Genomic DNA, 14106 nt, shown 5'->3' with positions numbered 1-14106 from the left:
TGTTAATAGTTTGTATGACCCCTTAGGTTTTGTTGCGCCTCTAACTGTACAGGGAAAGGCACTCATAAGAGAACTAACCTCTGCATCATGTGACTGGGACGACCCCCTATCGCCAGCCAAAGAAAGACTATGGTCTGTATGGAGAGACGGTCTTCTCGAGTTAGAACACCTGCACATTCCCAGACCGTACGTACCATTGTCTCTTTCCTCAACACAATACAGAGAGCTGTGTTTCTTCAGTGACGCCTCATCCACAGCAATTGCAGCTGTTGCCTACTTGCGAGTTGTCAATGAGCAGAGACAGCACCTCACCGGATTTGTCATGGGCAAAGCCAAACTGGCACCAAAACCAGCATACACAATTCCACGACTGGAGCTATGCGCCGCTGTCCTTGCTACAGAAATGGCAGAGCTTATATGCCAAGAAATCGACCTAGAGCTTCATGCTGTAAAGTACTACACTGACAGTAAGATTGTACTAAGTTACATCTACAACACGTCAAGAAGATTTTACGTCTATGTATCAAACAGAGTCTGTAGAATCAGAAAATCTTCAGTACCAACACAATGGCATCATGTCTCATCAGAAAACAACGCAGCAGACATTGCTTCTCTCCAAATAGCCGCACTTCTACTGCCACAAACATACTGGTTCACCGGACCCCCATTCTTGTCGAAGGAACTGCCTCAGTGTCCATCTACAGCAGATACAAACAAGTTCTAGCTAATAGAACCAGAGCATGATTCAGAGATTCGACCAGAAGTGAATGTCTATGCAACTAAAGCCAGCATCGAACCCCTCAGATCACACCGGTTCGAACGATTCTCAACATGGAAACATCTTATACGAGGTATGGCAAATCTCATTACTCTAGCTAGAAACAAGTCTGAAACTTTAAATCAAAACACTACAAATCCTTATACTCAAGCTAAACTTGGTCATCTCAAGCGTCCAACAATATTCATTCAAAGAGGACATTAAGAAACTGCATAAAGGGGAACGTATCACAAAAACAAGCCCCTTGTGGACTCTAAACCCTTTCATAGACTCAGATGGACTGTTAAGGGTGGAGGGTCGGACATCTATAGCCAATCTCTCGTATGATGAAAAGCATCCTCTGATGGACTCCCTAAATAACATCATGTGTCAACTCTGCTTGTGAGACATTACCATCAAGGAGTTGCTCACCAAGGTCGTCACCTCACTGAGGGAGCGCTGTGATCTGCTGGTGTTTGGATAATTTGAGGCAGAAAACTAGTCTGTAAGTGTAATCTATCAGTGTGTCACTTGTCGTAGGCTTAGAGGAAATCCTGTTGAACAAAAAATGGCCAGTCTCTCAGAAGATCAACTCACCATGGAGCCCCCGTTCACTAGGGTTAGCATAGATGTTTTTGGGCCCTGGAGTGTAGTTAGTCGCAAGACTAGGGCCGCAGAAAGCAAATGCTGGGCAGTTTTATTTAGTTGCTTAGGGACTTGTGCAGTTCATATAGAAGTAATCGAAACTATGTCCACCTCATGCTTTATTAATGCACTGAGAAGGTTTTTCGCAGTTAGAGGCCCTTCCAAGGTTCTCTGATCAGACCGCGGCACTAACTTTATTGGAGCCTGTAAGAAGCAAAAAATCAGTACAGATCACCCTGAGATCCAAGATTATCTCAGCAACCAAGGCTGTACATGGACATTCAACACGCCTCACTCATCACATATGGGTGGATCATGGGAAAGAATGATTGGCATCGCCCGCCGCATTCTAGACGCAATGTTACTGCAGTCAGGTCCAACTCGTCTTACCCATGAGGTCCTCACAACACTAATGGCTAAAGTCATGGCAATCATTAATGCTCGTCCATTGGTACCCATAAGTACTGATTCAGACTCACCAACTATTTTGACACCGTCTATGCTTCTAACGCCAAAGGCAGGAGTTGCTCCCGCTCCTGAAGGACCATTTGACATAAAAGACATGTATAAAAAGCAATGGCAACACGTTCAGAGTCTTGCAGATACCTTTTGGAAGCGCTGGAGACAAGAATATCTGTCAGTGCTTCTGTCAAGAAGGAAATAGACTCATGACAAAGATAACATTCAAGAAGGGGATGTAGTCTTGTTAAAAGATGATCAAGTTAAACGTAATGAATGGCCCATTGGACTCGTTACTAAAAGCATCCCAAGCAAAGACAAGAGGATCAGAAAAGTGGAAGTTAAAGTTGTGAAGCAAGGGACCACTCGTGTCTACTTGCACCCAGTGACTCAACTTATTCTCCTGCTTCCCCAAAGTAGTGATACAAAGACTCATTAGTATTAAATAGTGGTATAAAACATTTATACCAGGCGGGGAGTATAATGGTTCAGTTTAATTGTAATGAAAGGTGATTTTGATTATATGTTGACCTTTAAGGGCCCTCTTGTGGCGAGGATTGTGTATGGTAACTTCTGTATGCCTCGTGTTGAGTTGAGTTAATTGGAAAGTGTCATGGCTGAAGAGCAGCTTGTATGGTAAAGTCGTGACCCGCATAAGGCTGTAAGTTGTTAATATAATTCCAAATGCACATGACAATGTAATGTTTAATGCATTGATTTAATGTGTGCTTTAATGTTTCTTTGAATGTTTAAGGCAGTAAATACTGTTCAGTTGGCTATGCACTTTGAATGTGATTTAATTACAGTTCTAATTGCTGTATTTTCTATGTTTGTTTACAGTTTTACAATTGTAATAAAACATTTTAAGTTAAAGTTAAACGAGGAAAGATTCATGAACGCTACAGGAAGAATAAAAGCCGTGAATCAACATCTCGCCTGTTCACTGTCTGTCTAGCTGGATAGAGAAGTTTAACGTTTAGTGAGGACAGAACAGACAGGCAAAAGTTTACCAAGCAGAACTTTCTTTTTACTTTAATTTTTTACCCCGCACTTGACTTTTTACAATATTTACAATAGTCACGCTGGGGCTTACACTCGCGGTTCGGGATGCCTTTCCATCTTGACTAGATATCTTTGGAAAGAAGACACTTTGAGCTTTACTGTCTATCATCAAAGCTGATATTGCTCGAACAGAAATTAGGTAATAGATGATGAAGTGCCATGGATATATTTGGATATATTTCCTGCATTGAACATTATTTTTATTTCATATATAAATACATGAAATCAGTCCTGGAGCAATCCAGAAAAATACTGAGTTGAAAGCCACATGTGTTATGAGTTTATATTTTAAATTGTATGAAGATTTTCTTGACAAATGAGATTCCTACAAACATTTATCTGAGACTATGTCTAATCCTTTTCTCCCTCCCCCTGTTTGTAGAGCAACCTGATAAACTCAGGTGGCCATTCGTACTATATTCATACAGTCTGCGTACAAATGAATGGCTGACCATTAAAGGCTATTGTTGTACATGTTTGGCTATTAATATTGAGTTGGCATTCATAATGATTGCCAGGTAGCCAGACAAGCTATTGTTTTACAGTCATTGCCATTCATATTGATTTGTGGCCATTTCATTTCCAACAATACACACACACACACACACACACACACACACACACACACACACACACACACACACACACACACACTTTTCAAACATTTCTCTTACACAACAATAAAGAAAATAGGCAATAAAACCTATAACATTTTATAAAACTGTAAAGGAGATATATTGTAACTTACAGATGTAAAAAAGCATCTCCATGCAGATCTCCAAGTCTCTGTTGTTACTCCGCCCCCAAGAATATTTTCCACATCGCTGCTTTGTGCAAATCTCCGATAAAAACAACTTTTTTTGTCCTTTTTTTTGTAAACAAAGCCCAGTTAACATGCGCTGGAAACAAGCTGTTTGAGCAGAACTGAAAACTGCAGAACCGCAAGACTCACACACATGGGAAATAAAATCATCATATATATCGTTAGAATCCTGAACTTATTGGCTACATTTTCCATCAATCATTTTGATTCCATAATGCTACTGGCTGGAAATAAAAGGTTTGAAATGATAGGTGGTGGTGATAGTCACCTGCACGCTTGCCTGTAAAAAGGCTCAAGCGCAAGATTCCACCTCTTTTACTGTTTTTTCTTTTGTTTGTTTGTTGTTGTTTTTTTTTAGGGGGGGGGGTCTCATTTGTTTTGTAACACAATATTCTATTAGCCATGTTTGTTTTTTTACCGGCAAGATGTCATTTTTTTCGGCACATGTTATATCTTGAAATACCAACCAGAAAATACTCAGAGAAGTCATTCTTGTTGGTCGCTTTATTTAGGACAAATCACAGCAGCCAAACATACACACATTAAATGTTAACAGTGGTGAGCCCCGATAACTCTTCTTTACAGGCTTTTTGCCGCAGAGGTTTTCCTAGTTATTTTTAGATTAGATTTTTTATGATGAACCAGCTTTCTGGTTTCTTTCTGTTGTTTCTCTGTGTTTGTGTTTTGCCATTCACCTGAGTTTTTTTTTATGCTGCCTTTTTCTCCCCAATAAAAATCCTGTCTAGAACCCCCTGTCTCTGAGCTCGTCTTTGCAAATGGCTCCTTCCCTCACCCTAGCTCTCATGTCCCCACCCCTCACATATAGCCATACTAAATAGCATTAACTTAGGGTTTTTAATGCCTGTAACTGTAGCATGTTTTTATATAGTGGATGGTGACTGAAAACCTTACAGTCAAGTTTTCTTTTTCTCTGGTGATGTTTCTGTAGGATGAGGAAGACGGTGATACATATGAAGCTCCCCCTTGTGAGCGTCCTACCATCAAAGTTCAACATCGGCATTTAGAAGAGAATGTATACCTTGGTAATTCTTGCTAACTCTTTTTAATTTTATTAAACAGATTGAAATGGGGTTTTTTTGTTTTTTTTTGCATAATGTCAATGCCTTTTTAGTGGGTATTTTGTTAAAATAAAGTACTTAATAAAGTGCTTAAATATAGTAAAAGCAATGTTTTTTATCTTATTGTTTTATGTATAGGCTACCCAGAGAGGCCCATCAACTTCATAAATCCCCAAAGACAAGTAGTACCACCACCAAGACCAGCCAAGAGCATACCTAAAATGGTATTAACTATTATAAAAACCTGCTTCTACAATTGTAGAGTTAAATATTAGTTTAAGAATCAAAATGTGACAGGAAGCTTTTTCCCCCCTAGAAACCACCTAAGCCACTACCTGACCAAGAGCAGTTCTCCAACAGTTCCAACAACAGAAAATGTAAGCTCTTATTTACTTTTAAAGTTGTACATTTTAGAAGTTCATTTGTGTATATATTTCTTTGAGATAAATCTACCTAAAAGTGAAAAGCAAGACTAAGCTTAAATCCCATTTCCCATTCATGTTACCAAACGCTTTATTTTGATTGCATGACAGTTTAAATAATAATGCTTTATTTCTTAGATTGAGAGAGTTTGTGTGTCTTGGGTGTTGTAGTTAGTGTCAATCTCTAAAAATCTTAAAGTAGTTGGGGAGGTGTGGTTAGTGGTTGCTAGCTTTGTAAAATGCATTTGGGGATTATAGTAAGCACATATGCGTATTTATTAAATATTTAGTTCATACAAAGCATTATTTTAGAAATGCAAAGATCTTTGATATGTATCTTCATTTCATCTTTGTGGGGGTGGGGTGTGCATGTGTGTGAAATATTCAGTCTTAGCTGGTGTAGTGAACACTGGAAAAAAAGTAAATGTTGGTACACAGGTAGCTGCAGGGCAAACAATTTGTAGCCCTGCAGGTGGCACACTACTTGGTGGTAGTACATGAAGGCTGAAAAAGGTTTGCACGAGCTGAATGTCCAATCTATCCGTAGTCCATGCTAACTACATCTGTTATTATTATTATTATTATGTTAAGATAGCAATCATAGATATAATGCCTTAATGCATAGATTATGCACAAAAAACTAATAAATAACCAAACACTGGGGAGGATGAAAGGGCAAGGTTAATAATAGGAAACGTCTAAAGAAGTCAGAAGTGGAAAGTGGTTTTGTGTGTACTTCTACTTTTTAAAGTAGATTTTAAAATCTGCAATTTTACTTTGACTTAAGTATTTTTTGTTTAAAGTATTGAACTTAGCTACATTTTAAATAATATCCATTACTAATAAAAAAAATAATAATAAAATATATATAAAAATAATAAAAATAATAAGACTGATGCCAGTGATGCAGATCCAGCTAAAAGCGAAATAGCATCAAATTTTTTGAAACAAACTGTCAGGCAGATGTGGAAATAACTCAATCATGGTATTTATTCAAAACTCGAACAAAACACTCACACAGGAAATGTAGAGTCATGAACTGAAAGTATCCGCTCGGGACGAGTATTCCACAAAGGAAAGAAATATCCAAGGGAAAGCAAAACCCAAAACGAAAGTAGAATCGTCTGGCAAAGGGCAATCCTCGGAGAGCTGAGTCCAGAGACAGAACCAGCGGGAAAGGCTGGCGGTATGGAATCCAGGCGATCACCAGCATGACCTTCAGGAACCGACAGCCTGTGACTCGAGAACGTGAGTTTATATATTCTTATCTTTAACGAGCCACAGCTGTCGGGAATTAAAGCCGCCGCGTTAAAACGAGGCAGCGTGACTGCTACTGAGGGGGGCATGGCAGGGGAATCCCTGACATTACCCCCCCCTTTAAAAAACCCACCTACGCCAGGCGGGCCAGGGCACTCCAAGGAAGGCCTTTCTAACCGCCCAGGGTCAAAGGAGGCCCGGTTAGCATCGCTGTGGGACAGGGGAAGACCAGGGAAAGCCCAAGGCAAAGCGGCGTCCTCTGCAGAGATCAGGAATGGATTGATGGCCATCACGGAGAACAGGAAAGGAGCGACTCCCACCACGGAGATCTGGAGCGGAGCAACAGCCATCACGGTGGTCTGGAACAGCGCAACGTGCTCTGCGGATGTCTGAAGCTGAACGACTCACTGGGCTGAGATTGGAGGCGGAGAGACAACCTCGAAGGAGATCAGGGGTGGAGCGACGTCCTCGGCGGAGATCAGAAGCCGAGCGACACCCACGGCGGAGTTCAGGAGCACAGTGGCACTTTCAGCGGGGCGTTGGGTCGTAACGACGCCCTCAGAAAAACTCGGGAGTGCCGTGTCTTCCTCTGAGGGACCTGGAGGACAGACGTTGCCTGGAAAAAGGTCTTGGTGTACATCCTCACCCTAGGAGAGGCTTGGAGGCGAGACGTTGCCATCAGAGTGGCCTGGAGGCGATCCGTCGCCCTGTGGGGAACCTGGAGGCGATCCGTCGCCCTGTGGGGAACCTGGAGGCAAACCGTCGCCCTGTGGGGAACCTGGAGGCAAACCGTCGCCCTGTGGGGAACCTGGAGGCGAGCCGTCGCCTTCGGGGAGACTTGGGAGGCGAGCCGTCGCCTTCGGGGAGACTTGGGGGCGGCGGTTTGATGACCTCTTCATGGCCAGGCGGCGGTACGACGTCCCTCTCGCTGCCAGGCCAGGTGGCGGTACGACGTTCCCCTGGTGGCCCTGGGGAGGAGCTGAGCTCTCCTGGGGACTCTGGAGCGGAGCTGAGCTCTCAGATACACTCTGGAGCTGAGCGGCGCCCTCAGGGACACTCTGGGGCTGAGCGGCGCCCTCGGCGGAACTCTGGGGCTGAGCGGCGCCCTCGGCGGAACTCTGGGGCTGAGCGGCGCCCTCGGCGGAACTCTGGGGCTGAGCGGCGCCCTCGGCGGAACTCTGGGGCTGAGCGGCGCCCTCGGCGGAACTCTGGGGCTGAGCGGCGCCCTCGGCGGAACTCTGGGGCTGAGCGGCGCCCTCGGCGGAACTCTGGGGCTGAGCGGCGCCCTCGGCGGAACTCTGGGGCTGAGCGGCGCCCTCGGGGGAACACTGTGGCGGCGCGACACACTTGGAGGAACACTGTGGCGGCGAGGCGCACTCAGGGGAACACTGTGGCGGCGAGGCGTGCTCGTAAAGACTCTGTGGCGGCGAGGCGCGCTTGGGGGAACACTGTGGCAGCGAGGCGTGCTCGTGAAGACCCTGTGGCGACGAGGCGTGCCTGCGGGAACCTCGGAACAAAGCGGCGCGCTGGTAGATACTCTGAGATGGTAAGGCATGCTCGTAGACGCTCTGAGATGGAGCGATGCATCCACGGGAACCCTGGAATAGAGCAGCGTGCTTTTAGACACCCTGGGGTGAAGCTGCTTGTTCATCAAAACTCTGGAATGTACAGTGAGGAAAATAAGTATTTGAACACCCTGCTATTTTGCAAGTTCTCCCACTTAGAAATCATGGAGGGGTCTGAAATTGTCATCGTAGGTGCATGTCCATGGTGAGAGACATAATCTAAAAAGAAAAATCCAGAAATCACAATACATGATTTTTAAACTATTTATTTGTATGATACAGCTGCAAAAAAGTATTTGAACACCTATCTATCAGCTAGAATTCTGACCCTCAAAGACCTGTTAATCTGCCTTCAAAATGTCCACCTCCACTACATTTATTATCCTAAATTACATGCACCTGTTTGAGGTCGTTAGCTGCATAAAGACACCTGTCCACCCCATGCAATCCATAAGAATCCAACTACTAACATGGCCAAGACCAAAGAGCTGTCCAAAGACACTAGAGACAAAATTGTACACCTCCACAAGGCTGGAAAGGGCTACAGGGAAATTGCCAAGCAGCTTGGTGAAAAAAGGTCCACTGTTGGAGCAATCATTAGAAAATGGAAGAAGCTAAACATGACTGTCAATCTCCCTCAGACTGGGGCTCCATGCAAGATCTCACCTCGTGGGGTCTCAATGATCCTAAGGAATGTGAGAAATCAGCCCAGAACTACAAGGGAGGAGCTGGTCAATAACCCATCCTCATCTAGGTGGCACTGAATATTGCAGTTTCATTGTTGAGGTGTGTAGTAATAGGTGCCTAAATGCAGAATTATTCATGCAACCTGTAGTCCTGAGCTATTGTAGTAGACTATTGATATTAATTACAGTCCAATCTATCCTCAAAGTTCTTGAGTCGCTCAGTGACTTCATGGATCTTTTGGCTGTAGATGTGGAACCATCCCCAGCTGACCACAGAGTGGTCTCCAGTTGAAGAGAACTCCAACCAGAGGTAAAACATTGGGATGAACTGTGCAGAGCGGAAGAGGAGAAAGAGGATAGAAACACTGGTCACTGGAACCTTAAGGGCATGTTCACTTGACATGAGAGAGAGAGAGAGAGAGAGAGAGAGAGAGAGAGAGAGAGAGAGACAGCAATAGAGAAAATAAAGATAGTTAGGCATTCTTAATTTTCAAATATCTATACAGTGTGATCAGGGTATAAGTGGAGACTCTGAAGAACAAAGACCTAAGGTGTACCTAATGACAAAAGGCTTGACTAAATAAATGTGTTTTCAGGCTAGACTTAAACAATGAGACAGTGAGTCCCAAACACTAGTTGATAAACTGTTCTATAACTGTGGGATTTTGTAAGAGAAAGGTCTGGCCCCTGCTATAGTCTTCATTTTTTTTGGGTACCAACAAATAGCCTGCACCTTTTGATCCAAGTAGGTGCAGTAGATCATAATTTATCAAAAGTTTGCTCAAATACTGTGGCGCTAAACCATTTAGTGCTTTATATGTCGGTAGTAGTAGTATTTTGTAATCAATGCGAAATTTAATTGTGAGCCAGTGTATACCGATTAAACCAGGGGTGACGTGTCATATTTCCTGCTTCTGGTAAGGACTCTTGCTGCTTATTTATGTACTTTCTATAACACCCAGACAGTAAAGCATGCAAGATCTCACCTCGTGGGGTCTCAATGATCCTAAGGAATGTGAGAAATCAGCCCAGAACTACAAGGGAGGAGCTGGTCAATAACCTGAAAAGAGCTGGGACCACCGTTTCCAAGGTTACTGTTGGTAATACACTAAGACGTCATGGTTTGAAATCATGCATGGCACGGAAGGTTCCCCTGCTTAAACCAGCACATGTCCAGGCACGTCTTAAGTTGGCCAAGGACCATTTGGATGATCCAGAGGAGTCATGGGAGAAAGTCATGTGGTCAGATGAGACCAAAATAGAACTTTTGGGTCATAATTCCACTAAACGTGTTTGGAGAAAGAAGAATGATGAGTACCATCCCAAGAACACCATCCCTGCTCTGAAGCATGGGGGTGGCCTAGCCAGTCTCCAGACCTCAACCCAATAGAGAATCTTTGGAGGGAGCTCAAACTTCGTGTTACTCAGCGACAGGCCAGAAACCTGACTGATTTAGAGAAGATCTGTGTGGAGGAGTGGGCCAAAATCCCTCCCGCAGTGTGTGCAAACCTGGTGAAAAACTACAGGAAAAGTTTGACCTCTGTAATTGCAAACAAAGGCTACTGTACCAAATATTAACATTGAATTTCTCAGGTGTTCAAATACTTATTTGCAGCTGTATCATACAAATAAATAGTTAAAAAAAATCATACACTGATTTCTGGATTTTTTTTATTTTTAGATTATGTCTCTTACAGTGGACATGCACCTACGATGACAATTTCAGACCCCTCCATGATTTATAAGTGGGAGAACTTGCAAAATAGCAGGGTGTTTAAATACCTATTTTCCTTACCGTATGTATGTACGAAACTCAATGCTCCTCAGGAATCCGCCTAATTCGCTTCTCTCCCCGGAGAAACGAGCCGGGAAGCCAGGTTCGGCTGCTGATCAAGCGGAAATAACCCAATCATGGTATTTATTCAAAACTCGAACAAAAACACTCACACAGGAAACGGAGAGTCACGAACTGAAAGTATCCGCTCGGGACGAGTATTCCCCAAAGGAAAGAAATATCCAAGGAAAAGCAAAACCCAAAACGAAAGTAGAATCCTCTGGCAAAGAGAAATCCTCGCCGCCACAGTGTTCCCCCGAGTCCAAAAACAGAACCAGTGGGAAAGGGTGGCGGTACGGAATCCAGGCGATCACCAGCATGACCTTCAAGAACCAACAGCCTGTGACTCGAGAATGTGAGCTTATATAGTCTTATCCTTAACAAGCCACAGCTGTCGGGAATCAAAGCCGCCCCGGTATAACGAGCCAGCGTGACTGCTACTGAGGGGGGCGTGGCAGGTGGATCCCTGACAGCCACCGAGGGGGGCGTCCTTCTTCTAAAATATTTTTTATTTAGTGTTTTTTCAATGGACATTGTCTCAAAGCAGCTTACACAGATATAGTGATTATAAGGTTATATAATTGAATGTGTAAGATTTTGCCTATAAGTTGGTTCTCTATAAAAGCTAGTGGTAACAGTGGCAACTCCCTGAGATGACATTAGGAAGAAACCTTGAGAGGAACCAGACTCAAAAGGGAACCCATCCTCATCTAGGTGGCACTGAATATTGTAGTTTCATTGTTGAGGTGTGTAGTAATAGGTGCCTAAATGCAGAATTATTCATGCAACCTGTAGTCCTGAGCTATTGTAGTAGACTATTGATATTAATTACAGTCCAATCTATCCTCAAAGTTCTTGAGTCGCTCAGTGACTTCATGGATCTTTCGGCTGTAGATGTGGAACCATCCCCAGCTGACCACAGAGTGGTCTCCAGTTGAAGAGAACTCCAACCAGAGGTAAAACATTGGGATGAACTGTGCAGAGCGGAAGAGGAGAAAGAGGATAGAAACACTGGTCACTGGAACCTTAAGGGCATGTTCACTTGACATGAGAGAGAGAGAGAGAGAGAGAGAGAGAGAGAGAGAGAGAGAGAGAGAGACAGCAATAGAGAAAATAAAGATAGTTAGGCATTCTTAATTTTCAAATATCTATACAGTGTGATCAGGGTATAAGTGGAGACTCTGAAGAACAAAGACCTAAGGTGTACCTAATGACAAAAGGCTTGACTAAATAAATGTGTTTTCAGGCTAGACTTAAACAATGAGACAGTGAGTCCCAAACACTAGTTGATAAACTGTTCTATAACTGTGGGATTTTGTAAGAGAAAGGTCTGGCCCCTGCTATAGTCTTCATTTTTTTTTGGGTACCAACAAATAGCCTGCACCTTTTGATCCAAGTAGGTGCAGTAGATCATAATTTATCAAAAGTTTGCTCAAATACTGTGGCGCTAAACCATTTAGTGCTTTATATGTCGGTAGTAGTAGTATTTTGTAATCAATGCGAAATTTAATTGTGAGCCAGTGTATACCGATTAAACCAGGGGTGACGTGTCATATTTCCTGCTTCTGGTAAGGACTCTTGCTGCTTATTTATGTACTTTCTATAACACCCAGACAGTAAAGCATTACAATAGTCTAACCTCTATGTAACAAAAGCGTTAACTAGCTTTTTTGCATCCTGTATTGCAGTGGCAGGTGGTCAAGACCAGCAAAGCCTTCTCTGCTGGCCTAAACACTATCAGAAGCACTGACCTATATTTACAACCTAAATAGATGTTAGATTTTTTGTCCAATCAGATTTCAGCCTCTATGCGCTGCCATGTCAATCTAATCTGCCCAGGGCCTTCAAAGACTGTACTGTTGGCCTGTTTTTAACATAGTCATAGCCCAAAATAGCATATAGCCTTTCCTAAGTGTAAAACATGTGAAAGCCCTCTTCAAAAAGCACCTGAAGGACTCAAAATATAAGAAACATTTTTTTAGCCTTTGTTTAGAACTGTTTAGCCTTAATTCTAAATTATATGATTCTAAATTAAATTTTAAATGTTATATCTAGAGGAAACTAGGCACTATTTTAAGTGAAGCATGGTGGTGGCATCATCACGTTGTGGTGGTCCAAGACAAAACGGTGGCTTAGGTACAACTCTGTAAATTTCCTAGAGTTGCCCAGCAAAAAACCCTGACTTGAATTCTATTGAACAACTCTGGTGCCACTTTCAGGTCTTTCCAATGCTCCCCATCCAATCTGACATCCAAGAAGAATGTCAGAAAATCCCTTAATCCCCAATCCAGATCCCCCAATGCAAAGTTTGTTGCATCATACCCAAAAAGATTTGAGTCTGTTATTGTTGCCAAAGATGCTTCAACTAAGTACTCTGTAAGGGGTCTGAATACTTATGTACAATGTAAAATACTTTACATTTTTCTGTTTTTAATACATTTACAGACATTTCTCTGATTGTTTTTATTTTGTCAGTATGGGGTACTTAGTGTAGATTAATAAGTAAATTTTTTTTTAATGATTGCAGTATCAGGCTGCAACATAATATTGAAAACAATGAAGGGGATGTGAATACTTTCGTAATGCACTGTATATTTTGCATTTAATTTAGAGTGGTAGATATGGGTGACCCATGTTTTTCTTGTTTTAATTGTCTTATCTGGCCTGTATTTTAGACTTGAAACTTTTTAAGGTGAAAAGGCATTATTAAAGATGAAAGCATCATTATTAAAATATATATTTAATATGGCCATGCAAAGAAAACAAACCAGTGTGGATCTGCCATTTGACTGCAGTCTGAACAAAAACAATTCAGAACAAATTTTTTTTAATTTACATTTATAAATCGTTTATTTATAATGTAAACGTTTCAATTCCTTATTGTCAGAATTAAAGATCTAAAATACATTTTCCATCAACCATTGAAAATATCTGGAGGTCTAGCGGGTCAATACCAATCGTATGGTATATCACTGCATTTGAGACTTTGTCCAAGCGCTTGATGTTGAGCATTACTCTGTAGCAGTTGGTGGCAAAACTGTTAAGGCTTTGTTTGAGCTTCTCTGTTATAATCCAGCTTTCGCAACCATACAGAAGTATTGATAAGCATGCTGCTTGGAAAATTTTAGACGAATGGGAAGGTTCTTTGAGCGAAATATATTTCATTTTCCAGAAGGCTGCCCACGCAAGGGCCTTTCTTGTGCTGATGTCAGTTTCGCTCGACTTGACCACTGATCCCAGGTACTTGAAGTTGTTGACCCACTTAATCCTTTGGCTACCTAGCTTTAAGTTTTTACTCTTATCCTGGTTAGTGAATGCTTCTGTTTTCTTCACATTCACCATGAGCCCGACCTGTTCTGCTTGTTTGGCAGTTTCATTGAGTTGGGATTGAGCTCTTTCTAGGTTACCTTCCAGTAGTGCGAGATCGTCTGCAAAATCAAGGTCGAAAATTGCTGTTGCTGGTTCTCGTCGACATTGTCTTGGTTGAGTGACAAAGCCGTTTTCGCCTTTGTTGATG

The 14106-nt window shown here is 42.5% G+C and overlaps 1 protein-coding gene across 4 annotated transcripts in view; it reads left to right on the top strand.

The window, feature by feature from the left end:
* The window catches only part of LOC310733348 (SH2 domain-containing protein 6), a 135095-nt gene that overhangs the window by 38915 nt on the left and 82074 nt on the right, over positions 1-14106 (top strand). For all 4 annotated transcript variants that reach the window (XM_083554565.1, XM_083554563.1, XM_083554564.1 and 1 more), the window contains exons 5-7: positions 4696-4789; positions 4964-5049; positions 5142-5202. In XM_083554565.1, coding sequence (XP_083410691.1) covers positions 4696-4789; positions 4964-5049; positions 5142-5202 — 241 coding nt within the window. The remainder of the gene's footprint in view (positions 1-4695; positions 4790-4963; positions 5050-5141; positions 5203-14106) is intronic.

The sequence above is a fragment of the Silurus aristotelis genome (genome assembly GCF_946808225.1).
Source record: "Silurus aristotelis genome assembly, chromosome: 11".
Lineage (NCBI taxonomy): Eukaryota > Metazoa > Chordata > Actinopteri > Siluriformes > Siluridae > Silurus > Silurus aristotelis.
This window is presented reverse-complemented; position numbering and strand designations above follow the sequence as displayed.